Source organism: Desmodus rotundus, chromosome 3 (assembly GCF_022682495.2).
Source record: "Desmodus rotundus isolate HL8 chromosome 3, HLdesRot8A.1, whole genome shotgun sequence".
Classification (NCBI taxonomy): Eukaryota; Metazoa; Chordata; class Mammalia; order Chiroptera; family Phyllostomidae; genus Desmodus; species Desmodus rotundus.
The window spans coordinates 91,542,076-91,568,786 of NC_071389.1; the positions used below are offsets into that span (position 1 = coordinate 91,542,076).

Below are 26,711 nucleotides of genomic sequence, written 5' to 3' on the forward strand. Positions count from 1 at the left end.
GCTGTGAGGCCCATTTATGTCTCTAATACTCAACCTATGTCCAAAATTTAAGGATGACCATTATGTAATGTTCACCTTCAATGGTGCCCATGAGTCACATAGTTGAGTAATTTATTGATCTGTTTTTTTTAAGTATATTTTATTGCTTATGCTATTACAGTTGTCCCAATTTTTCTCCCTTTGCCACCTTCCACACAGTACCCTCCTTCCCTCCAGCAATCCCCCCCACCTTATTCCATGTACATGGTTGTGCATATAAGTTCTTCAGGTTCTCCATTTCCTATACTATTCTTAACCTCCCCCTTTCTATTTTGTACCTACCAATTATGTTTCTTAATCCCTGTACCTTTTCCCTTATTCTCCCCATGCACTCTCCCTGCTGATAACCCTCTAAAATCTAAAATTCAGGGGTGTCCAAACTTTTGGTGTCTCGGGGCCACACTGGAAGAAGAGGTGTCTTCTTCCACACATTAAATACACAAACACTAATGAAAACAAAAAAAAACCCCTCATAATGTTTTAAGGAAATCTATGATTTTGTGTTGGGCTTCATTCATAGCCATCCTGCGCCACATGTGGCCCATGGGCCACGGGTTGGACACCCCTGCTGAGTGTAAATGGTCTCCATATCTATGATTCTGTTCCTGTTCTAGTTGTTTGCTTAGTTTGTTTTTGTTTTGTTTTTTAGATTCAGTCATTGATAGTTGTGAGTTTGTTGTCATTTTAATGTTCATGGTTTTGATCTTCTTTTTCATAAATAAGTCCTTTTAACATTTCATATAATAAGGACTTGGTGATGATGAACTCCTGTAGCTGTACTTTGTCTGGGAAGCAGTTTATCTCCCCTTCAATTCTAAATGATAGCTTTGCTGGGTAGAGCAATCTTGGTTGTAAGTCCTTGCTTTTCATCACTTTGAATACTTCTTGCCTGTCCCTTCTTGCCTGCAAATCTTCCTTTGAGAAATCAGCTGATGGTCTTATGGAAACTCCTTTGTAGGTAACTTTTTTTCTTTTCTCTTGCTACTTTTAAGATTTCTTCTTTATCTTTAACCTGTAGCATTTTAATTATGATGTGTTTTGGTGTGGTCCTTCCTGGACTTGCATGTCTATTTCCTTCACCAAATTAGGGAAGTTTTCTTTCATTATTTTTTCAAATAGATTTCCAATTTCTTACTCTTTCTCTTCTCCTTCTGGAACCCCTATGATGCAAATGTTGGTACACTTGAAGTGGTCGCAGAGGCTCCTTATACTATCCTTGTTTGGGGGGGATTCTTTTCTCTTTTTGTTCTGATTGGTTGTTTTTTGTTTCCTTATGTTCCATAGCACTGCTTTGATTCTTGGCTTCATCCAGTCTACTGTTGTTTCCCTGTAAATTGTTCTTTATTGCCATTAGTATATCCTTCATTTCTGCCTGGGTCTTTTTTATGCTGCTGAGGTCCTCACTAAGTTCCTTGAACATCTTTATAAACAGTGTTTTGAATTGTGCATCTGATAAATTGGTCATCTCCATGTTGTTTAGTTCTTTTTCTGAAGTTTTACTCTTTTCTTTCATTCGGGCCATATTTTTTTTTTTGTCTCCTCAATTTGGCAGCCTCCCTGTGTTTGTCTCTGTGTATTAGGTAGAGCTGCTTTGACTCCCTGTCTTAATGCACCTGTTAAGTTGTATGGGGTAGAGCTTTAGGTATTCACCTGGGCAGGGCAATCCATTTCACCCCTTTGTGGCTCTGTATGCGGGGGAATGGTTGGAGAGGGGTTAGTGCCACTGCCTGGCTGCTGGAGGCTTGCTGGGCACTCAGACCACTTCCAGTCACATTACCCACTTCCTGTGTGCAACTGGCACCCCTCTAGCTGTTGCCCTGGTGTTGGTTCCCAGAATGGGTGGGTTTGTGTACATTCCAGGACTGCGCAGGCCCTTTAAATAGACTCTCCTGAGAGACTGGCAGTTTCTTCCACTGCCGCAAACCCCACTGGTTTTAAAGTCAGAAGGTAAGAGGCTTTATTTCCCCAGTGCTGGAACCCTGGGCTTCATGGTCTGGCCTGGGGCTGAGATCACTTGCTCCCCAGGTATTCCCGATTTTTATCTGCCACATGTGAATGTGGGACCAGCCACTGCTGCCACCTCACCACTGCCACACCACATCCTCTCCATCCTAGCTGCTTGTCTCTCCCTCTTCTACATGTCTAGATGGATATGGCTTCTTTAAATCCTTGGTTGTCAGACTTCCATACAGTTTGATTTTCTGAGTGTTTTTTGTTTTGTTAGTTGTGATTCTTCCTATGGTTGTACAAGGAGGTGACATGTGTCTGCCTGCACCTCCAACTGGACCAGAAGTCTATTGCTCCATTCTTTTCTTTAATCCCCACTATGACTGATTCAGGGGGCACACACAGAATCCTGTTGTCATAAGATTCATTCCCAGCTATATAGCATTGAAGTCAAACATTGCTTTGTAATGTCTTTTCTTTCTTTGTCAAAATGGTTCATCTATATAAATAATTTAAATTATGTAGTATTTTCTGTTTGTTCTATGAGATTTTGAGAATACAGATGTCAACATTAAGCCACTGGCTTTATTTATATTAAAAATGAGAACATAGAATGGAATTCCAGTGAAAAGGTGGTCCTGAAGCTCATGAGCACATCCTGTGCAGTGTGCATTGTGGACTAGAGGGGCCATTGTTGGGGTCCTTAACCATTTTCAACTATAGATGTTTAAGGAAGGAATAACATCATAGCTGAATCAAAAGAGGTAGAGAGATACTAATATACCCTCTCTTTAAGTAAACCAATGGGTTTTGCACATTTTGGAGATTTAATCATCTGATTTTTCTTAATGAGGCCCACTACTGACTAGGTAAAGTAAGGGAATTTGTATATAATACAGGGATAAAATGAATGGTTAATTAAGATATGAAACTTATTGCATACTGGAATGCATTGAACTTATGATAAGTATCCATAAAACTACAAAAAAAATAAAGAAGGGGGAGACAGAAGAAATTAAGTAATGCATAATAATTTATTTTATCAAGAATAATGTAAATAGCCCTGTTTGGTATAGCTCAGTGGATTGAGTGCAGGCCTGTGAACCAAAGGGTCACTGGTTCAATTCCCAGTCAGGGCACATTCCTGGATTGCAGGCCAGGTCCCCAGTGGGGGATGAATGAGAGACAACCACACATTGATGTTTCTCTCTCTTTCTCCTTCTCTTCCCTTCTCTCTAAACATGAATAAATAAAATCTTTAAAAAGAAATAATGTAAATAATTGCAAAATATTTAAATTCCCTATAAGTCACCCAAATCCTTATTTTGAATAATCTGTTCATTTCTGAAGTCTCACTTCTGAGCCTATCATGATTTTCTTAAAAAGAAAGGGGGGGGGGGCGCTACCTTTCCTAAACATAGCTGGAAAGGCTTTGAAAGTCACTGTTCCCCTAATAACATGGTTAAACTTCATCCTGTGTTCCTGTGGTTAATGAGCTTATATATTCCTACAGGGAAAAGCTGAGCCATCCTGAGGGACAGCATGGCCAAATGCTTCTAAGCAATTAAAGGCTGATTAAGTGTGTATTTTCTCAACAGGTGGGAAGGGAAAAATGAAAATGAAGTGGGCAGATGTAAAGAGACCGGCAAAGTTCACGTGACTGTGGATCTTAAATACTACCGACCAACTGAAGTGGTAAGAATTCCTGGCCGCCCAGTGTGGGGCCACATTTGGCAGCTCTCTGGGAAAATACTATCACTGAATACCCAAAGCCAACCTTCAAAGCTCTCCGTTGGGCTTTCTGGCATCTTTCTGTGGGCATTTCACAAACCAGAGTACAATGAATTGAATTTGAGATGTTATCCTCACCACAAAAATCTATTGCTTTAAAAAGGAAAGCAAGAGTGAAACACACCCTAGGAAATAGTTCGTCTCAGAAATGGAGACTCATACCAATGGCAGATCTCATCGTGTTAGTCCCCTGCTTTGACGGCTGACCCCAGGTACCTACAAGGCCCTCCATGACCTGGAGGATCTCAAGATCTGGAAGGCTGCCTACCTCCTCAGTACACCCATGCACTCACACACACACAAACGTAAATTGTAAATGGTCTCTCTATACATTTTTTAACACTCAGCTCAAGTACTATCTTGCCTTTGATTCCTTTTCTAGACAATATACCACTACCACTGAAATTTCTACTACTTCCTTTTTATCTTCATTATGTGCTACACATAATTATTTAATAATATCTATTATAACTTATTACATTCATTTGTTTACATGTGTTTTTCCCTTTACTATACTGTGAACTCTTTTAGGGTAAGAACTTTTCTCAATTATCTTCAGCTATTACAAAGTACAATAGGTGCTTAATAAATATTGATTGATGGGTAGATGGATGGATGAATGGATGCATTTCTAAATAGAGAGGTTTCTGTATTAAGAAATGACCTTTGGGTTATTAAAACATAACATCCTACTTTCCTAAACTTATAAAAACTTCTAGCTTGGTATTGTCACTTAAATGTGGTCCACCCTCACTATGGTGACAAAACTCAACATGTTAAGTATACCTAACGTAACAGAAAGTGGCATTTTCAGAGAGAGATATTGAAAATGATGGTTACCTAATGACAAGCACATTAACTGTGAAAATAGGATCCTGCGAACCTTTTTTACCTGTGTTTTAAACCAAACCCTGTGTGTTGTACAGCCTTTCAGAGATTGGGAAAACTCCAGTGAAGAGATATTGAAAGTGCCATGTCATCAGTAACTACCCTTTAAAATGCCTTGTTTCAGATGAAAGGAAAAACTTCATTTCATGCACTTTTACACACAGGAGGAAATAAAAAAAGAAAAAAAACAACCGGTGCTTAGAGACTAGGACTGTAGAGTCAAAGCATTGTCCTGGCTTAGGGCGTGGCCGGCTCTTTGACACAGGGAACAATGGTTCCCTGTGCTGATGGCAAGCGGGTGTGCCAAGGAGAGGATGTGCTCTGTCTCTGTGGGAGGAAGATACCGGCACAGTCCTGCTGACACAGCAAGGAACGCCTGTCTGGGGCCCCTAGCCACACTGGCAGTCTTTCCCTGTCCTAAAGAGGTGCCACAAGATGTCATTTTTCTGGAACACTGTGCAGATCACACAACAGGCAAAGTTGTTTCTATGCTAACAAGAATTGTCGTATCAGAGTGGAAAATTTACTGAGCCAACAGAAAGCTCAATCCTCATAACAATTTAAACATGGCTCTTTCTCTCTCTGACACCAAAATAGTTTCAAAAGCTAGGAAGTCATTAAGAATGGCTTGTCTGTCATTCTCACTTAGGCAAGGTGTGGGATTGATAAGAACACAGAACAAAAGAATTTGCTGAACAGGAAAAGGACCCTTGGACTAACAAGACAGCTCTTGAAGTCTGTCCCTATAGACCCCTTTTCCTGTCCTGACGCTATATCCCTCCCTATTTCTTTTGTAAATTCAAATGTCATTATCATACCTGTTCTGCAACTTCATTCACACTGAAGCTGTTTGAACCTAATAGTGGTGTCTTATTTCCTGTGCTTGCTTTATTTGGTCACTGGTCTAGCTCCCACCCCTGATTCCCTTTACTACTTCGGTTTGGATGTTTAACTGCATTTCATCTTTCTAAGCTTCTTGGCTGCATTAATTTTGTTTACTCCACTTCAACTGAGTATTCTATTAGGCAAGCTCTTCTTGTATAGTGAGACTAAACTTTTAACCTCATTCCTCAGAACAAGGAATTTTCACAAAACTGGGATCAGCTTTACATCCTTCTGTTGACTTGCCTCTGGGGCGATAGTAGTCCTCTTCCAGTTGAAAGGTGACCAGAATTGAACACTGACTTGTAAATAAGCTTTCACTTAGGTGGAGACCTGAGCAGCCAACACATCTAGAGAATCACTGGGCATGAATCCTGAGAAGCACCAAGCTAATCTGAGGTTTATCAGCACTTAGTTAGTGTAGACATGGAATTTGCCCATGTCTAAACTGTATCCTTCCCGACTCAGTGTCTAAGTTCTATTCTTTATAGATAATAAAAAAAATCATGAATTAAAATATAGAATGGAGAAAGCAATAACTTTAAGAAGTCCAACAAAGAAGGCCACCTTCCTTCAGTAAAAACATGTGGCCTGTTTCTAATCAAATTACCATACACTTGTCGAGTTGTGCCCTCTGCAAACTTCCTAATATTTTTCTGTAATGATGTTATTAAGTCCAGTAACCCAAAATTGCTTGCTCTATCTCATAGCGCTGTTTAGAAAATGCTATGTAACACTTTCCAGACCTCAGGAATCTGATCTGTCATCAGAGGACTTGTATAAATAACAGTTTAGAGCTTCCCTCAGTTGTATCTCTGTGTATTGGGGGTCTTGAAACTATCCCCTTTTGCTCCCTGTTCTCACCAAATTCTCACACTTCCCACTTGTTGCAAGAAATTAGATCCTCTCTACTCCATTATTTCATCTTCTCCATGTGTATTAGAAGCTACTGATCTCTCAGTACTGGTCCTGATTCTTCTGACCCCTAAGACTCTAATCCTACCGCTCTGCTCCTGCTCATTTTTGTTCCTTGTGACTGTTGGGAGCCTGGGTAGGAGGGATACAGAGCAAGCAAATTAAGGGCAAGTCCCTTTCTTTCTGCATTCCTCAACATATCTAAGGAGAGGCTGGACTACTTGTTCTGTAAGGTCTCTTCCAATTTTCATATCCTCGTATTTCTGCTTTTATAAATGTTAGACCAAACTGTGGAATGCAGTCATTAATGCCTCATCAGAATGTTTCTTCTTTTGTAATTATTCTCTGAACTTCTTACTACTTGTATTTTATACTTTATATCTCTAAATCACTGTTTTTATATTTTGAGCCTCCCTCTTAGGCTCCTTGTAGTAATCTTTATATCCTTCCTTAATCACATTGGTCTTTTATGCCCTTTTTCATCCTTGGACTTAAGCAAAGGAGCCTTAAGTTTCAATCTCTTTGATTGATTCTCAAATATTCCACTGTATGTTTTCCATACTTTGTAGGATCCCACACAAAACCCCCAGGACTGTATAACATTCCCCCTCAAGCCTATGTTCTTTCCTCGACTGCTGTCCCTCCACAAGCATTTCATATCTAATGAAATAGGAATTGTGTCCTGACCATAATGCCCCCAACTTCCTTCTGATTTTCCTTGAAGATTCTTATGATTAGATCCAGATTAGCATGACGCCATTAAAGAGTCAAAAATCTTTATGAGTGTATAAAACTATATGCATTTTCTTATTTTAAAATATCTTTTGTATTTATTCTAAAAACTTTCTGGTATCCTTAATGTAGATGGTTTTATTCCTTGCACGAATAGGGAATTCCTATAAAATCTATACCTTTTCTCTTAAAAGAAAAAAAAAAGCTTTTCAGGTACTGACTACCCTCATTTATAATTGTGGTGTTGACCTCTTGACATCTACAAAATTCCAATCCTTCCAGATTGTTGGAAATTCCAACAATTCCAAATTCCAAAATGTTGGAAATTTGTTTTAGCCTATGTATCTACTTTCCTTAGGAATAGCAATTAGTACTTGAGCTCAGCTTCTACCTAAACTAGCTCTTATGCAGGTCACTCAATGTATGGAATTACTTAGGAGAGACCCAGCCATCACTGATGCGATCACCTGCTCCCTCTTCAGTTTCATCTAGCCAATGAGACCTGTATGCTGGAATTTTAGAAATCACTATTTGCTGTTGGTTTTTTAAGGAACTCAACAATGCTCTTCTATCAAGCCATATTTACATTCTAAAATAGCTATCATTCAAATATCTTTATGCATGGAGATTTCATAAACAATATTATCCATGGTTTTCTTCCTCCACCCATTCCAACAAAGTTAATAATTGCTGTCCAAGTTTTTTTTTTCCTAGCACATTATTCGCTATGGGCACCAAATATTCTGGTCTACTAAAATTTAATCCATGCATACAGACTTTGGTTTCCTATCTGTCTTCATCTTAACCTAGAGGCTTCCTCTTGCCTCACACTCCACACCTTTGGCTCGTGGCAAACTGGTTTCTTCATTCATTGTTACACCTACTAGCAAAGTGGAGAGTTCAGTTCACTGCTTGGTCAGAAACCTGCAAGTGGATATCCACAGTTATGGTCTTACTTCCTGACTTCGTAGCTCTGATTTGCCTCCTTGACAGTCACACTTCATGTGTTTGGCCTGCTAGTAAATACCTGCTGTCATTCAGCTGCTGTTAACAATGGGCAGTGTGCTTAATAGCAAAATCAACTTGGTATATTTTGTAATGCTCTGATAAATTCATAAGTTTCTTGGATAAGTCAGATGCGTACATCATGAAAACCTGGTGTGAGAATATTTAAGCTAAGACATGGGCAGGTGTCTAGATACTAAATGATTCTCTAACTTTTAAGATTTACTAAAAGAGTCCTTTATAGAGTGCATTCATCATGTACATTCAAAATACAATTTTTATTTACCTTAGCTTCTCAGAAATATATCAGTACATATGTAATAAAAATCCATATATATGAGGTCTTAGAGATTCAATTCAAAAATAAAGTTTAATTCTGGTCAAGTGGTGACATAGGCAGATATGGCTCAACCTCTTCACCCAACTACATCAAAATTACAACTAAAATATAGAACAGCCATCACTCAGAACCATCAGAAGTCAAACTGAATAGAAGTCTGACAAATACGAAATTAAAGAAACCACATCCATACATACTGGTAGGAGGAGCACAGACACAAGACAGACTGGTCCTACACCCACGTGTGGTGAATAAAAATTCGGGAGGAATATCTCGGGAGCAAGGAGTCCCAGCCCCACACCAGGCTCCCTAGCCCAGTAGTCCAGTACCAGGAAGATAAGTCCCTACAAATTCTGGCTGCAAAAACTAGTGACCAGCAGGGATTGAGTCAGTAGAAGAAAATGCTGGAACCCCAAACAGTTCCCCTTAAGGAACCCACACATGGACTCACTTACTCAGACTCATTCCCTTTGAGTACCAGCACCTGAGTAGTTGCTTGAAAGGCACCAGTGGCATAAAGGGAGGAACTGAAGTGTCTGGCATGAAGGCAAGCAGAGGCCACTGGCTCTTTTCTAAACCCTCTCCCCACAGAGTTAGCAAGCTGGTGCCATATCTACGACTTCATCAACCTGGCTAACACTGTTTGACCCACCTTGGAGATCCCCAGAGACTGTACCCCACCCCACTTACAGACCTACCCAAGCTGCTTTAAATACGCATGGCTGGTCTTGGCTCATGCTTTATAAATTCTTAAATCCAAACAAGCAACAGCTGGCCTCAGTGAGTTCCAGGCCTGGCACTAGCAGCAGCCAGCCTAGATTCACAGCTTGGCTTTGCCTGGGAATCTCCAAGCCCATCACAAGTAGGAGCCACCTCAGATTGCTTTACAGCTCAGGCAGGGTGGCCCTGAGCAAAACACAGGTGAGTTCTGACCTTGGCCTATACCACCTGGGAAACACCAGGGCCAGCGCACCCAGTGGACAGCTACAGACCATGCTGGAACACCACCACCCAGTCCCTTCACAGCTGATCCTTTACAGAGGGCAGATATTGGTGGTAAGTGGTCACAGCCAATCCTTGCAGCTGACTGGCCTGGGTAAATACCTCCCTTTGATCTGCCAACAGCAGCCAAGGGTCAACTACAAGAGGGGCTATTCTCAGCCCACACAAAGGATGCACCTGAAGTACCCAGCTTCAGTTATAGGGGAGGCTATGCCACTGGACCCTACAGGACACCTACTATATTAGGCCACATTACCAAGACTTGGAGTCAAGGCAGCTCTATATAATACATAGAAACAAACACAGAGAGGCTGCCAAAATGAGGAGACAAAGAAACATGGCCCAAATGAAAGAATGGTTCAAAACTCCAGAAAAGAGCTAAGCAAAATGGAGATAAGCAATCTATCAGATGCAGACTTCAAAACACTGTTTATAAAGATGCTCAAGGAACATGGTGAGGACCTCAAGAGCATAAAAAAGATCCATCAGAAACAAAGGATACACTAATAGAAATAAAGAACAATTTACAGGGAAACAATAGCAGAGTGGATGAAGCTGAGAATCAAATCAATATTTTGGAACATAAGGAAGCAAAAACAACCAATCAGAACAAGAAGAAGAAAAAAGAATCCAAAAAAATGAGGATAGCGTAAGCAGCCTCTGGGACAACTTTAAGAGGTCCAACATTCACATCATAGGGGTGCCAGAAGAAGAGAAAAAGCAAGAAATTAGAAATCTATTTGAAAAAATAATGAAAGAAAACTTCCTTAATTTGGTGAAGGAAATAGACATGTAAGTCCAGGAAGCACAGAAAGTCCCAAACAAGATGGATGCAAAGAGGCCCACTCCAAGACACATCATAATTAAAATGCCAAAGGTTAAAGATAAAGAGAGACCCTTAAAAGCAGCAAGAGAAAATCAGTTAGTAACCTACAGGGGAGTTCCCATAAGACTGTCACCTGATCTCTCAAAAGAAACTTTGCAGGCTAGAAGGGATTGGCAACAAATATTCAAAGTCATGAAATACGGGGATCTATAGCCAAGATTGTTCTATTCAGCAAAGCTATCATTTTAAATTGAAGGGCAGATAAACTGCCTCCCAGACAACATTCAGCTAAAGGAGATCATCATCACCAAGCCATTATTATATGAAATGTCAAAGGGACTTATTTAAGAAGAAGAAGATAAAAAGTATGAACAATAAAAATGGCAAAAAATACAAAGCTATCAACAATTAAACCTAAAAAATAAGACAAAGCAAACAAGAATAATAGAATCATGGACAGAAAGCATTTTGATGGTTGGCAGATGGGAGGGGAATGTGGGGGAATGAGTGAAGAAGTGAGGTGACTAAGGTGTACAAATAGATAGTTACAGAACAGCCATGGGGATGTAAAGTACAGTATAGGAAATGGAGTAGCCAAAGAACTTACATGCATGACCCATAGATATGAACAATGGTGGGGGGATTGCCTGAGGGAGTGTGGGGATGTGGACAAAGGGGAAAAATTAGGACAACAGTAATAGCACAATCAATAAAATATAATAATAAAAATAAATAATGTTTACTGTATTCTTACTGAGGACATAAATCCTAGTAGCGCTGTGAGAAATATAAAGATGGATGAGATAAGGTCCTTGTTCCATAGTAACCCTCAGACAGATGAGGTGGGGAGGCAGCTAGGAAGTTACTGAGACAGTCACAGGCAGGTGTAACAAGAACTAACTGAACCAGGACAGTAGAACGAAAACAGTGACAGATGCAGATGGAGACCCCAAGATTAGATATCAAATCAGACGGTCATATGTGGAAGATAAACAGGACCTGAAGGTGACTCCCTGGGATAGAGGCTCAACAGTGAAGTGTGGTGGGCAGATAATGATGTCACAACCCACATGAGAGATAGAGGGAGAGGGGAGCAAGGTCTGTTACATTCACATGCCTTAGGGATAGCCATGTAGCAATATCAAGCAGGAGTGGGAGCTGGAGGCCTAGTGTAGAAGATAGAAGTCAGGTGTGGGGGTTAGATGTGCAAGCAGTCAGAGTTGAAGCACTGAGATGAGCTCCTCAAAAGAGAACATTGGGGGTAGGAGCAAGGGGAAGAGAAGATCATGAAGGCTAGTCACAAAGCTAGGCAAGTTAATTCCAGGTGGTAAGTCTCAGAAACACATTTTGAAAAAGTGGGTTAAGAATTCAGAGTTTACAAATTAAACATTTGTATTTCAGGACCTAGGGCCAGAGTAAAGTACCCTATATAATTCCCACCCTACTTAATTATCCCTGGCCTTCAAGGGTCCTTAAAGATTTAAAGGGGGAATACCAAAGAGTTTACATAAACTGACATGATTACTACATCACAGTCATCTGAAAACTGAATTTCAGTGGTAAGCAAAGACCTAATTTCAAATTGATGTGTCCTGGAAGTCAGGTTGCAAAGCATTTTCAAATTCATAAAGATCAAAGGACTTATGTAAATATAAGGTACTTTGCACTGCATATTACCATTTTTATTACTGTCATCATCATTAATTATCATCATCACTATGTACTTCTGTGAAATTGTTAGTTATCAAGAGGCATCTGAAAGAATACTTGAGCTCTTCAACTCCTGAGATTTTCTTTTATTTAAATATTTACTTTGTTTTATACCTATGTACCTTCATGCAGAAAGGCTTTACTGCCCCAGCTGGTGTGACTCTCAGGTGGTTGGGCATCATCCAGCACACCGGAAAGTCACAGGTTCAATTCCCAGTCAGGGCACATGCCTGGGTTGCAAGTTGAGTCCCCAGTTGGAGCACGTACAGAAGGCAGCCAGCCAGTTGATATTCATCTCTCACATCAATATTTCTCTACCTCTCCTTTTCTCTTCCTAAAAGCACAAATAAAAAATACATTTAAAAAAATACAATTTTTTAAAATACTGTACTTCTTAACCCAATGGTATAAGTGATGATCATAGTGAAGATGGGGAGGTAAATTGTTGACCTTCTCTTCTGACTCTGCCTAAACTCTATGTCCCTAGAGGCTATAACAGGACCTGACGTCCAGCAAGTTCTGTGGCCACCCCCCTAAAACTTAAGTGTCCCTAACAGGCTAGAAAGCAGCCACCAAAGATAAAATATTAGTCCATCATCCATGTTCATATTTACTACCAACCACACCCTTCACTCCTCCCTCAGAAATCTTGATGCAAAAACCTATTTTTGTTCTTGTTTCTTAGAGCCTAGGTGTCACTTTTCCCATCTAAACTCTATGTTGGTGCACTGACCACTGTGGCTGAGTTGGTTGGGCGACATCTCATAAACCAAAACATCGCAGGTTCGAGTCCCTGTCAGGGCATATACCTGGGTTGTGTGTTCAGTCCCCAGTCAGGACACACATGAGAGGCAACTGATTAATGTTTCTCATATCAATGTTTTTCCTCCTCTCCTTCTCCCTCCCTTCCCCTGTCTCTAAAAATAAATAAAAAAATATTTTTAAAAATAAATAAAATCTATGTTGGTTTTCTATTGCTGTTGTGACAATTATCACAAACTTAGCAGCATAAAACTGCACAAATTTATGATCTTATAGCATTCAGAAGTCTGAATTGAGTTTCACTGAGTAAAATTAAGGAGTTGACAGAGCTGTGTTCCTTCTCAAGGCTGGAGAGTTCTGGGACTGCAGGATATTCTATTGGCAGAGAGTACTGAATTAATCACTTTGAGGAGAAATAAGAAATGGACTCTAGTTAATTGTCAGTTCATAATATACACACTCAGAAAATACCATTAACATGCTCTTAGGCAGTTATAAATGAGAACAAAACATAGTTAAGTCTGAAGTAACACTGGGCAAAGGGACACGAAAGGCAGCCTAAAAATGGGAGCTTCAGTGTAGGCTTTTAGAAAAATGTGTGCTTTAAAAGAGAGAGATGGCAGTCCAGGTTGGGGCAGGAGGGGCCCTGGAAATGAACCATAGGGCAGGCAGGGACCCTGTCATGTGGAGAGAGGGCTCAGCAGGGGAATAATGAGAAACAAGCCTCAGCACCACAGATGTTTCTTCCCAGCCCTTCCATTGGCCAGATAGCAGTCCTCTGCCCCTGCCTCCACACCCTCAGCCTATCTATGCAGAAATTCAGTTGCTCTTCCTCCTTTATTTTGTATACTTTTTCTTCCGGCATTTTTACCTTCTCTTTTCTTGCTGTCATAAGTCTGGAAACCAGCCATGTGTTACCCTTATGCTCCATGTAGGCAATATTCTTTCTGAGACTGCCAGCCTATCTTTTGTTACATGTCATCTAACCCCTGACTGGTTCAAATTCTGGAAGTGTCCCCTCACCTCCTTTATTGAGTTAAGTTTTGTGTTTGAGGCGAATTCTTAAAGAGTTCACAGTTGTTTTAAAAGTGATTAAAAGATAAAGTCAGGAATAAATAAGAGCTTACTTTCATAAGAGAGATTTGTTTATCTCATCAACATGTGTTCTTAACAGTCATTCCAAGAAGATCAAACTAAATATGCTTTTTAAAAACATATTCTTTACTTCTCAGTGATACCTATCTTCCTCAAACTCTTCCAAAAAATTGGAGATGAGGCAATACTTCCTCATACATTTTATGAGGGCAGCATAACCCGAACACCAAAATATGGCAAGGATGGCTCTGGCCAGTGTGGCTTACTTAGTTGGTTGGAGCATCATCCTGTATACCAAAAGGTTTCAGGTGCGATTCCTGGTTGGGGCACATGTCTGGATTGCAGGCTTGTTCCCAGAACAACCCATTGATGTTTCTCTCCCTCTCTCTTTCTCCCTCCCTTCACCTCTCTCCAAAATCAATAATCATGTTCTCGGTGGAGGGTAAGAAATAAGTAAATAAAATAAAAATATGGTAAGAATAACACAAAAAAGAAAACTACAAGCCAATATCTCTGATGAATACACATGCAAAATTCCCAAATAAAATTCTAGCAAATTGAATACAACAATACATTAAAAAGTTAATACATCACTACCGCCGCTCTGCCTGCCCCGTTCTCAGCCACTCTGAGTCCGGCCCTCTCGGTTTATCTGTGCACGACTGTAGGGCCACAGGGTCTGCTAGTGGTCGGACTGCCTGCCCCGTTTGTCCCACACTCCGCCAGTCTCAGTCCCGCCACAGCAACTTGAGTCCTCTCCACCCCGGCTGCCCATCTCTGCCCCTCCTACCGGTCTGGATGGATGTTTATTTTTTATCTCCTTGGTGTTGGACTTCCTTGTCATTCAATTTTCTGTCAGTTCTGATTGTGCGAGGAGGCGCAGTGTGTCTACCTACGCCACCATCTTGGTTCTCCCAGAAAAAGAAATTTTAAAAAATTCCTTTTGCAACTGCAACAAAAAGAATAAGATACCTAGGAATCAGCCCTGGCTGGTGTAGCTCAGTGGATTGAGTACCAGCTTGCAAACCAAAGGGTCGCTGGTTCGATTTCCAGTCAGGGCACATGCCTGGGTTGTGGGCCACGTCCCCAGTGGTGGGCACAGAAGAGGCAACCACAAATTGATGTTTCTCTCCCTCTCTTTCTCCCTCCTTTCCCCTCTGTCTAAAAATAAGTCAATAAAATCTTTAAAAACACCTAGGAATCAACAAAGGAAGTGAAAGACCTGCAAATATGCTGAAACTACAAAAACCTGTAGAAAAGAAATATTTGTGAATCACTTTTATTTTTGGAAGATTAGAGAGTGCCAAATCCCCTTATTGAAATTCTAAAATTTAAAAGAAACTATAGTGACAATTTGGATATGTCCTACTGGCTTACAGTATAAATTTAAAACGTGTAAGTCTCAACACTTTTTGCTCCCAGCCCTCAGACTGTTATTGGAGATGAGGCAATACTTCCTCATACATTTTATGAGGCCAGCATAACCGTGACACCAAAATATGGCAAGAATGGCTCTGGCCAGTGACAATTTGGCCTTTAAATCTTCTTAAAGCTCTGAAGCTCCCCGTCTGTGTTTCCACTCTAACATAACAATGAATATCTTCCCACCAACTTTAATGGGCATATTGAAAAAAACTGATGAATTATTAGTCTCAAGGCCCTTCCCAAATGTCAGCCCTGGTGAACCTTCTCCTATTTCCTCATGCAGAGGCAGCGTTCAGGCCTTTTGAAGTATTTGTCCCACTGTATTGCCACGTGTTGTTTCCACCTGGGACCCTGCCAACAGGACTGACATCTAATGGCCTTGGATCAGACCTAGCACATAGGAGGGGATAAATTAATGAACATATGTATGACACATCAAAGAATCATTCTTATGCTTTCCATCCATCTCTGGTATGAAAAAATTACTCAAACCAATGTAATAAGCTTAATTAAATTCTAAATCGCAAAAAAGGTATAAAATATTTTTCCTCTCTTTCTTTCTGTTTGAGATTCTATGGCAAAATGAATACTGAGTTTACAGTTCACATCTCTATACCCAACCTTTAAGCAAAATTCATATTCTGTATCTATCTTTTTTGCTGTGTATTCCCTTTTTACTAGTTCTTTTATGTCCTGCCCCCTTCTTATCTTCTCCTGTTTTTGCTGATGTTCTCTCCTTTTTTTCATCTTTTCTGAAATTCTCTTTTTCTTAAGTTCTGATTGTTTCCCTGCCTCACTCCCCTCCCTGCAACTTCCTTTTTAATCTATTCCAAGCATCTTAAATGAGCTCAACATACCAGAGTTATTTCCTGGTGCCTCTTTGTAGGAAGCCCTGGTAATGGAGATATTACAACCTGACCCAGAGCAAGGTGCCTCCGGGTAGCCACTTCGTGTGTTGTGCTCTCTCCATAGGAGAAACCTCACATTTTCTGAAATCTTGGAAGGACTGCACAGTAACATCACACAGACATGCAAAATACATCCCAGGTTGCTTCTGTCTGTGGAAGGTACATCTGCCAAAGGGAAGTATTTTTAACTAGGAGCTGCTAATAAGAAATGTCCCCACTAGCAGCTACCATCTTTCTTTTACCTAATCTAACTTGGTATTTGTAAAAGCTGAGTATCATATAGCATAAGAGACATTTCATTGTTCCTTTAGCTTTGTCCACCACATGTGTTTCTCTGCTATTCCATCTCCAAAACTTAGTGAATAAAACATGAGAAGTATAGATCGGCGAATCACTCTAATGACTGATATTTGGAGCCAAAGTCTACTAGAAAATTAGTGGCATTTTATCATTTCCTTTCCTCACTTCAAATTTTCATTAATTTTCATTGTTTTTCTTCTGTTAAATGCAGACTAAAATTTGAACATATGATTGTATAAGATAAATGACAGTCATTTAGAATAATATTTGTTAAATTTCTGAAATGTGTTAAGGTTACAGAGAAGATTTTCCTGGTAAGACTTGCAGTGTCTTCCTATTTATGAACATATTTTGGTGAAAAATTCATTCCAATGCAGTGGAATAGGCTTTAGATATACTTTCTAAAACAGGTATCTAAAATATAGTTTTCTTTAATAGTACATTTCTCAGATGAAGAGAAGTGCCCATATTGAGTATGGCTCTCTTGCTAAAAATGTTAACTTACAGTGAGATGTGAAGAAAGAATTCCAGTGAGTCCATGGGTCAGATGAATAGGTAGAAGTAAAGAGAAGGAATGTGGCCCAAAACCATTCCTAATGTTCCTTTTAGGTCCTTGTGTTGTGTGCTCCCAAGTTGAGATGATGAGAAGCCCTTTTCATGCAAAGGGCACATCTATCAAATGCAGTGTATGTGTAAGGGTGGGGACGGGGAAGCTGTGGATATGAAATATTCTCTTTATGAATCAGCACCTTCCACTTCCCCTAAAGGTGGATGGCTGTTAACACAATGCATTGTCTCCTGTTTCAGCTGGTGAGGGAGTGCAGTAGGAGGCAGCATGGCTAAGAGAGGCAACACTGAACAAACAGTGGCGAGCACCTGATCCTGGTGTGGGCGGGTGGGAGGCTTCCAGTTATCCCATGTGGTGCTGAGCAACCACCAACTGATCCCACGAAGGAAGTGGAAAGACAACACACACTGGAGTCCATCAGCAATACCAGGACATTTCATCCCATACGGTTAGCCATGGCTAAGGGAATGGTTTTCAGCAACATTTTCTCTAACATATTTATGAAAAGGCTAGCACTGCAGCTCCTGTCACATGGGTTTATCTGGCAAATGTAAAATAGTCGGTTACTTGTAAACTTGGAGCACCCACAATGGTCGCATTTCTCCTGACTTACCAGTCTTACATCCATGACTTGGTCTATGAAGTCTTACGTTTACAGTTCTATTGCTCTCTAGCTTTCTTTAACAGAAACTTTATATACCTGCCCCACTGTCCCCATTGTCAATGTGTATTTGTCAGTCTTTCAGATTCAGCCTGCTCTCTTCAGCCCTCCTCTAGCTAAACACCTCTTATATTGATTGTTCTGTTACCAACCTCTATTGAAATCCAAACTAAACAACTCATTGGTTACTCGAAATGCTCTTCTTTCCTTTTCTGCATTTTTCATGATGTCACTCTTTTTTTTAATAACTCAACCTCGTTTCCTTTTTCTTTCCTCTATCCATATAATTTTTCCAGGCAGCTGAACTTCATTTGTGGTACCCTTATGGTTTGTGGTCTGTATGACAGACTTAAAGGTAAAGCATGTATTTGTTTTTAAACATTGAGTTGGTGATAAGTCCTTACATCTTCTATCTGTGTGACATTCTGCACCACAACTCTCACAGTAGACAGTAGACAGTAGGTCAGGAATGTGTATTTGCAGTTATTGTTATTTATGTAAACTATTGGTAATGATATTAGTGTCTTCATCTGAAGTAAACCGCAAGGAAGAACACTTCAGTCTGGTAAGTAGGAGCCAAGATAGACTGCAGCACTTGAAAGTTGTGCACTTAGCTATCTACATCTTCACCGTCACACATCTGCTCAGTGTCCCTGTCTTCTAAATGAAGGATGATTGTGCTAAACTTCACAAAAGTACAAGGAAGTTAAATTAATGTTGGTGAAATGTGTTGAGATCTATGATCAAAGATAACATTATTATACATTGATGTGATTATTACCCAGGAAAACTTCTCAAACAAGGAATTGGAATTAATCTGAACTAATCAGCATCCTCTATATATGCTGTGAAGCCCCAAACCTCTGATCTCTTAGAGTTTTCTCTGTCAGTCCTAGAGTCTGTTTCTAGATGCTGGAGAGGATTAAAGAGTAGGTCATGGTCATGGAATTATAAACAGAAGAATTGAGTCAGGTGTTAGAAAACACTCAGGTGAGGGATCAGACTAGGTTTATAGGGCATGTTCTGTGGGTGACAGCAAAGCCACCCAACAGACACCTGCTGGCTAGCACATCATGTCAGTCCTAATGTTCCTGGTGGTATTTTTTACTCCCTATTAACAGTCCCTTTACCCAACTCAGCCCATGTGGCCAACAGGGACTTTGGCTCATACGGCACAGAATCTGACTAAAAAGATGGCTTTCCAAAAGATTCCCAAGTCACATAAAGAGTAGGGGCTGGGGTACATAAGTGGCTAGGAGTCCCGTAGGTGAAGATAGAAAAAAGCACAGTGGATCAAAAATTATACCTAGATTTAATGTGTGGAAGTTGTAGAGGTACAGCTCACAACCGCAGGCTGTGCTTGCAGCGGGTTCAGTGCCAACAGTGGCAGATGTGTTTCTCCATTTATTTCCTGCTTGCTGTGTTTCATTCTGAATGTAAAATTCAGAGCTCGTGTGGATGTACTAGTTTCCTGTCCTTGAAGAAATGGCCAGAGACCTGCTTCTTACCAATAAGCCAAATTACAGGCATATTTTATTAAGCGTGGCCACCTTAGTCAATGTTGCTCAAGCCTGGTGCATTACAATCATATAGAAAACTGAGCCATGATCTCGGGGAGTTCAGGACCCTTTATAGGCCCACTGAGGCAGCCAGTCTTAAGCCAGGCCACATGTCCACAGGTGGGAAGCTGCATCCTTGGTCTGCAGTCAGAGTGATGCAGATAGGTTAGTTATCCCTAAATTTTTTTGTTTTATTGACCTGTTTGAGAATCGTATGAAATCTGATTCTTCCCAAGGGGAGAATCAGAAAAATGCTCAGAATACACCATCTTTATATAATTATGGGGAATCATTGTTCCTTTCCAGTAATCAATACTAAGAAAAATCAAAATTGAAGTGTGAAGTCTAGCCCCTTTCCTCTCTAGCCCCAAGTTTTAGCTTAGCAAAAAATACCTTTTTATTGGCTATTTTATTTTCTAAATGCTCATTTGGAGTAATTAAAATTTTTGTCAATCCAGTGATGTGTAGTCCACCCCTTCACACATCTGTAATTAAGCCCTTCGCAAATTCACATCACTGCTTTGGAAGAGCATGACGCCCTCCCCAATACAATAGAACATGAAGATCTTTTGCCCCTCAAGGGAAGATGTTCTTCGGACCTGCACGTTGAACTTGGCAACTTCAAAAGATAATTTACTTACTAAAGTTAAATTGATGGTAGAAATTTAGAAGTCAAGATTTTGTGTTCAGATAGCCTCAGTATCTCCAACCTCATCTTCAAGGACCCCCAGCTCAAGGTGAACCATATCCCAGAACTTCCAAGGTTTACTTCAATGTGTCTGTGCAGACGTGTGTTGAAACTCTGTCAGATCTGACACAATGACCTGTTTATTCCACGAGTGGCCATTGAGTGCTTGATGAGTGAATGAATGCTGCAAATATACAGAGAAAAAAATCAGTAATCCGTCAGCTGTTTTAGGCTTCTGATCAATCAGTTTGATTGTTTTCTTTACCAGGTTGATGGATATATCTGCTGTGGTCTTAGCCATGATGAGGTTAAGCTTCTCAGGTATATATGCGCATACAAATGTTTGTCCCTGTCCAGTGGAATGTGGGAATATAGGCAGAGGGTTTGGAGACAAACTCAGCTTGACGGGCATGGGCGGTGAAGAGCCTGACTGCTGCAGGGCTGCCGGTGACAAGCAGTGATTCTTCGGACCAGACTTCAGGGAATTAGGCAGTATAAAATAATTCTTTAAGGTCTGAAATCATTCCCATTAAGTGTGGTTGTATGAGTTGAGGTTTTGTTATCATTTTACATACAAATACAGTTCTTGACTATTTCCAGAAATAATTCTGCAGTTTAGCCAAAAGCTGTTGCTTGAGGAGTGAGCTCTCCATTCTTGGGTTCTCCATTCTTGGGTGCTCTGCCCCAGTAGAGCCAGATAGCATTTCAGCTGAAAGACCATTTTCATTTAGAAAATTGACATTTTCCTTTCCCCAGGCTTGACATTCTGGTTTTAAGACCTAACTCTCAGTCCCGACTCTAAATGCTAGTTATAGCATGAATCCCTGATGATTTCCTCTTTCCCCTTGTTCTGTAATGGAAGCAGTCTCAAAGCTGTGCAGAAACAGCTCAGAGAATTGGGTTCTTGTCTTAGGAAGCAAAAAGGAGTCAAGGCCTTGGCCCACATTCATTGTTCATTTCTGCATGCTCCTGTGAAGATCACCTAAGAGCATCGTGGTGTGCTTCTCCAGTCCTGGGGGTGGGGGTCCAGGCAGCAAATCCTCCTGCCAAGGTGATGGTCTTTGTCACCTTTTTGAAGGTGTGCAGCTGGCCCCTGCTGCCTTGCAACTCCCTGATTTCTTCACCGCAGAACCTTGTTGTCACTTCTTACAGCGGCCAACAGCCTTACCTTCTCCATTGTCATTTCGGATGGGGAAACTGGGGCAGCAAAAGGCCAAGTAACTTGTCTAAGGTCACGCACACTACACTGTGTGGCAGTTGTCTAGCTGGTTTCCAGGCTTTGGTTCCTCATTAAGCCTCCCTTTCTTTCCTCCAGGGTCATGTGATCCAGGTCATCTGACCCTTGGCCTCAGGAACACTTGCTGTCCATTTTTCAGCAAGGTCTCTCTGCTGTGGCACTAATGTTTGACTGACATTTTGATTCTTTGAAGATCTTCCCTGGCCTTTTCTCAGTGCAGCTTTTCTTTGTTGCAACGGGTGTGTTTGCACCTACTAATGCTTGAAACTATAAACTTAGTGGGCAAGTCAGTGATGTGTTCATAGGACATAAACCTGACCTATCACTTGCAGAACTGAGGCACTGTGAACTGTTCACAGGCCATCAGAGGGATTATACAGATGGCTCAGCTCTCCCCCAGTGGTTCTGTAAGATTTATCTACTAGTGGGAGGGGTCATGGCCCAGCTGGAGCTCATCACCATATCACCTGACAATGACCCTTTGTCCCTTTAGTGTATGACTGGCACACGTTTCACTTACCACATAAAAAAGTCTTGAGCAGCTTTATGTTTAGAGGAAAAATTAAAGCTGTGACGTGCAGGGTAGTAAGATGTGACTGCTGGTGGCTTTTTCAAGCAACAGTGTGCTTGCCCTGGGTCTCCGGGGAACCTTAGCAAGGCCAAAGGCCTACCTGGCAGTCATGGTCCTTTCTTCAGTGTACCCTTGTAATTCTTAGAGGACTAGAGTTTCATTTAAAAGGAATATTCTACCAAGGAGTTTATAATAGGCATAGTGTGAGGAAAAGCCAAACCTGCTTTTCCCATGATCTAAACCATTTTATGGACCACTTATCTGCTGGTGTAACGTGACATTTTTCCCAGTACCTTCTTCATACCGACACTGTAATATTGTTAATATTAGACCTCACTGCACACTTACTTATTCCTGAGCAGTTCAGATTCAGAACCATCCCAAGTGGCATATTTGTCCTTGTCATTGTCACTGCACTGACAGTGTACCCAAAGGGGTTCCAGCTGCAGACCCATTCCTCAGCCCTCCCTTCCCTCATCATCTGCCTTTTACTTTACTGAACATGTTTTGCAGCTGCTGGGAATGTTGCCTCCAGGAGTGATGTCTCCAGCATCTGCAGAGTTACACATTTTTACCTGTGAGATAGATGAAGATGCCATGTTTGTTCCCACGTTTTCTCTTTGTGGTCCCCCCCGCCACCCCCCGGGCCAAGCCTTTGAAGGCTGTGGATGGGCACCTTTCCCACTTGGTACTTATGGATGTTTCCTCATTAAAACTGGATGAGCAATGTATTTGTTTATTCTTATTTTTCATACCAGTCTGAGAAAATGTTTTAAGAAAATGTAATTACCTATGTAGGAAGGGTGCAGCCTAAGCCTACCTTGTGAAGCCTTTATAGTACAGTAACAGAGCTGGCACCCAAAAACATTTTTCTCCCTTAAAGCATGTTTTAAATGATATTAGGGCCCCAGCACTTCCCAACAAAAGCCCATTTTCTCAATAATGGATCTAAAATACTAATAAAAATAGTATTATTTTAATAACTATACCTAGTTATAAAATTGTTTTTCTATGAAACCACATGTTCAGAGTTCCAAGTCTGGGCACCAACAACATGCATCTTTCAGGACGAGAGGGGTGGGTAGGAAGGACGGGAGGCCTAGCAGAGGCTCTCTACACATAGCTGTGTGCAGTCAGTCTGCTTGAGGGGCACCCTGGGCAAGACAGAGGCCACTTCCGTCCGATGCCTCACCCCTGGGCAAGGCTAGAGGTCTCTGAAACAGCACCTTTGAGAAAGTTGTCCTCCTGTTACTTCTCTCAACTACATGGCTGTTCAATCTACACTTAAGAAGCCTTCCTTCCCCTTTCTATGAGACCTATACTTATTTTTAAGGAGCAGATAGGTAGATGGATGGAAAGATAGATATTTTTAAAAATCACAATCTCTTCAGCCCACGTTTTGACCTCAAAACCTTATGACTTTGTTTTGCTCCCTGAAAGTCACATAGAAAGTACGGTTAGCAGAGAAGTGGTTCTGGTGGGCACAATGGAGATGTAATTTTAATTCCTTCTATTCCCAACCAATAATAATATTGAAATTTTGGGTAAACAACATTTGAGAGGTACTGAAACTTGAGATTCACTTAACTGCTAAAATACTACTCTGTTATCCACAAACCACCAGTTATAAATGTTTCCATGCCCAGTTCAGTTGACAGCAAGAGGATTTGGAAGGTTTTAAGCTAGGAACTAGTAAAAGATGCCAAATGCTTCTTTGCCTTCCCTGAAATATTGGCATGAGAGTTTGCTTTTAAAATAATTTTCTTGTGTCTAGAGATCTGTTGGACAGCATAATGTCTCCTCATCAAGGATAATTGCACATGATACTTCAAATTGACAGTGCAAAGAAGCCATTAAAAACTGCATTCATTCAGACCATGGATACTCAGGAAAATGTTTGAGAAAAAATGTGGAGTGAGAAAAGCAGTATTACAAAATGTACAGTGTGATCACAAGCATATAAGAATACCTACACACAGGTGAGAAAAAGTTGGAAGGAATTATCTCTATTTCCAGCTCAAATGTTAACATGGTGTTTTGCTGATGGGCCTCTAAGGGGCTTTTCTAATGTTCTATGTTTTCCAGATGTTCACTGACAAACATATATTACCTTAAAGTGAAAATTAAATTTAGAAAAAGAAATGCCTCAGTCACAGACCTCAGACTTGTTTTCATCAGTTGAAATAAGGAAAAGCATGAGGCAAGAGACACGTATTTTCACAGGGCCTAAGGTTAGAACAAATTAGCAGGGAAAAAAAAAAAAAACCTGGACGTTTCCCTGGACTTCACTCTCTCCGTCACAGCCTCCCACCTCTAATCAGTCCACAGGCCTTTGATGCTGCCTCCCAAACGTCCCTGAAGTACATCACCCCTCCAGAAGTGCCACGCTGGCCTCCTGCTTGTGTTCCTATCCCTGGCCCTTCCCTAGATTCATCATCTGCAAAGCTGGAACACTTCTCTTTAGAGTGCAAATCTTACCACGGTCTTTCTGGCTTAACGCCCTCCATTGCTCATGAAGGCCTTTCCTTCCCTGTCTGACTTTGCCTGGGATGATTGGGGGTTTCATGATGCCTCCCAGGACCTAGATGTGACCACTTTTCCCTCCACCACTCCAGTTCCCAAACTCTCCCTGAGCTAAGTTCCCCTCCTCCCTGGGCTCAGGGGCTCAGGGTTGCTGCACTTCCTCCAGGAACCTCCCTCCACTTCCCAAGATCCTGCAAGGTGTTCCTCTTGCATTCTCTGTAATCCCTGCACTTGATCAGGTGGCAATTACCACCCTACACAGTCCACAACCTCTATCCAGGGTTTCAAAATCCATAAAACTTTGGAAAAGCAAAGCTTTTCTTATAACCCATCTAGTAGCAAATTCTTCCCTGGACTGACACAAGATGATTTACAGTGTCTTTATATTATTTATTGTGAACATTCAAAGTTTAATACTTTTTTGCTGAAAAAATTTTAATTTTTCTGAAGAAACATGAATGTGTTTGTTTATGGAGATGTTAAAAAAGATGGGGTTACAGTAGCCATATATTCACCATTCAACTTTTGAGAGTAAAAGGGAGCACTAGCCAGGTGCAGCACCAGGACAAGTATAAACGGGGACTCTGCCAGACAGGCTGGGGCAGATGTTCACCTGTATGTGCTACACATATCACATTGTCCTCCCAAAAGCCAAAGATATATATTCCAAAATTCTCCCTAAAGTTTTCACATGAGGGATTGTGCACCTGTGTTGTAATTGCTAGTTTCTGTGTCCCTTCTGCTACAGTATTTTAAGCTCCTGAAGTCCAGGGAAGGTGTTTTGTTTCACTTGTATCCCCAGTGCCTTTCTAGACATATAGTAATCTATCACTATTTATTGCTTGAATGGAATTTAAGTATTCATCACTTTCCCTTTTAGTAGTATTTAAGAATTATTTGTAGAACTACCATCTGATTATCAAAAGTCATTGAGCTATTGATGTAAAAACTTCTACATGGACTTTGTTCAGCATTTTAACCATGTGTTTTATCATTAAATGCTTTGATATCAAAGCCACTTGTACTTAACCCTCTCAAATGACAGGAGAACTGCTGTCCTGGCCAGATGGCTGTAACATTAACCAGCAAAGCAAGCTTAACGCAGGCAGAGGATGTTTAACTTACTTACTTTCTATTGGTTTACTCTCTTCTCACACATGGAAATGGTAACAATAGTAGTTCTATTAGGTAGTGTTCACTGGACACATATACTAGGCGGTATGCTAAGCACTCTTGTGTATTTTCTCATTGCCCCTCTTCAGTAGCATCATGAGGCAGACATTTTTATCCCCCCCATTCATCTGTGCATGCCCCCCCTCTTCCTTTCTGGGGTGTTCCTTTGATTTCCTGAGTGTCTTTCTAGCTGGACTTACTGCCTCAGTCCTCTGCCTTCAGCAAACCATCTTGAATAGGACCACTACATTCATTTACCTTCTTCACAGTCACATTCTTGCCCAGTTGCCTGCAGTGACTCCCAATTGCCCACATAGCCCATACTACTCTGCCCAGTCTGCAGAGCTGCCCCTTCACCACCCCTGACAATCACCCCCTCCTGGAACCTTCTGTGCCTTCCCTCAAACTGACCCTACCCCCTGGAAGGCTCATTCTCTGTTTCATGGCCCTATTGTCATTAGAGCCAGCAGGGCAAATTTAACCCTTGTAGATAACCTTTTGGTTCTGGCCGATTATATCATCAGTCCCCTTAGCAAAAATGATGACTTGTTAGAGTCAAGAACCATGTCTTGTCTCGCTATTGTATCTTCCATGGTGCCTGTCATGTAACAGACAAATGATAAGTGATTAAAACTGTGATTGATGGGGCCTCAGAAAGGTAGGGCACACTGGTGTTCGGGAAAAAATCTCTCTCATGAGAAAACCACATCTTTACATTAATTTTTACAAGAAGCCTGTACCAAAGGTCAAAGAAAAGGAGAGGAGAAATTTGTGACTTCAAGTCCTAAACCTGGATCTAGAAACCAAATTACAGAAGAGACAAACAACTGAACAGCACCTAGGAAAAGTCTTGGCTTTGTAACTATCTGTAAGCTCAGTGTGATCCAAGAAAGTGCTTTGGGGTCCTCAGAAATGCATGTCTGTCCTGGGTAACTTTAAAGGCAGGGTGATGCTCAGGAAGAGTTTCAGTGTCTGTACACACACGGGCGCACACACCACCTCCCTGCTTGGGCAGAACATGGCCACTGAGGCACTGACAAACACGCCTACGGAGAGTGGCCTGGGTGTGGGGAAGAGGGTTGTATTTCGTTCTTTATACAAAGTAGTTTTTAATCAACTTCTAACCAGTACAGGAAAAGACATATACAAAAGCAACTTTTAAAA

The 26,711-nt window shown here is 41.0% G+C and overlaps 1 protein-coding gene across 1 annotated transcript in view; it reads left to right on the forward strand.

The window, feature by feature from the left end:
• GMDS (GDP-mannose 4,6-dehydratase) overlaps window positions 1–26,711 on the forward strand; it is a 714,528-nt gene that overhangs the window by 599,264 nt on the left and 88,553 nt on the right. The window contains exon 9 of the mRNA XM_024552328.3: window positions 3,585–3,681. Within this exon, the coding sequence (XP_024408096.1) occupies window positions 3,585–3,681 (97 nt within the window). The remainder of the gene's footprint in view (window positions 1–3,584; window positions 3,682–26,711) is intronic.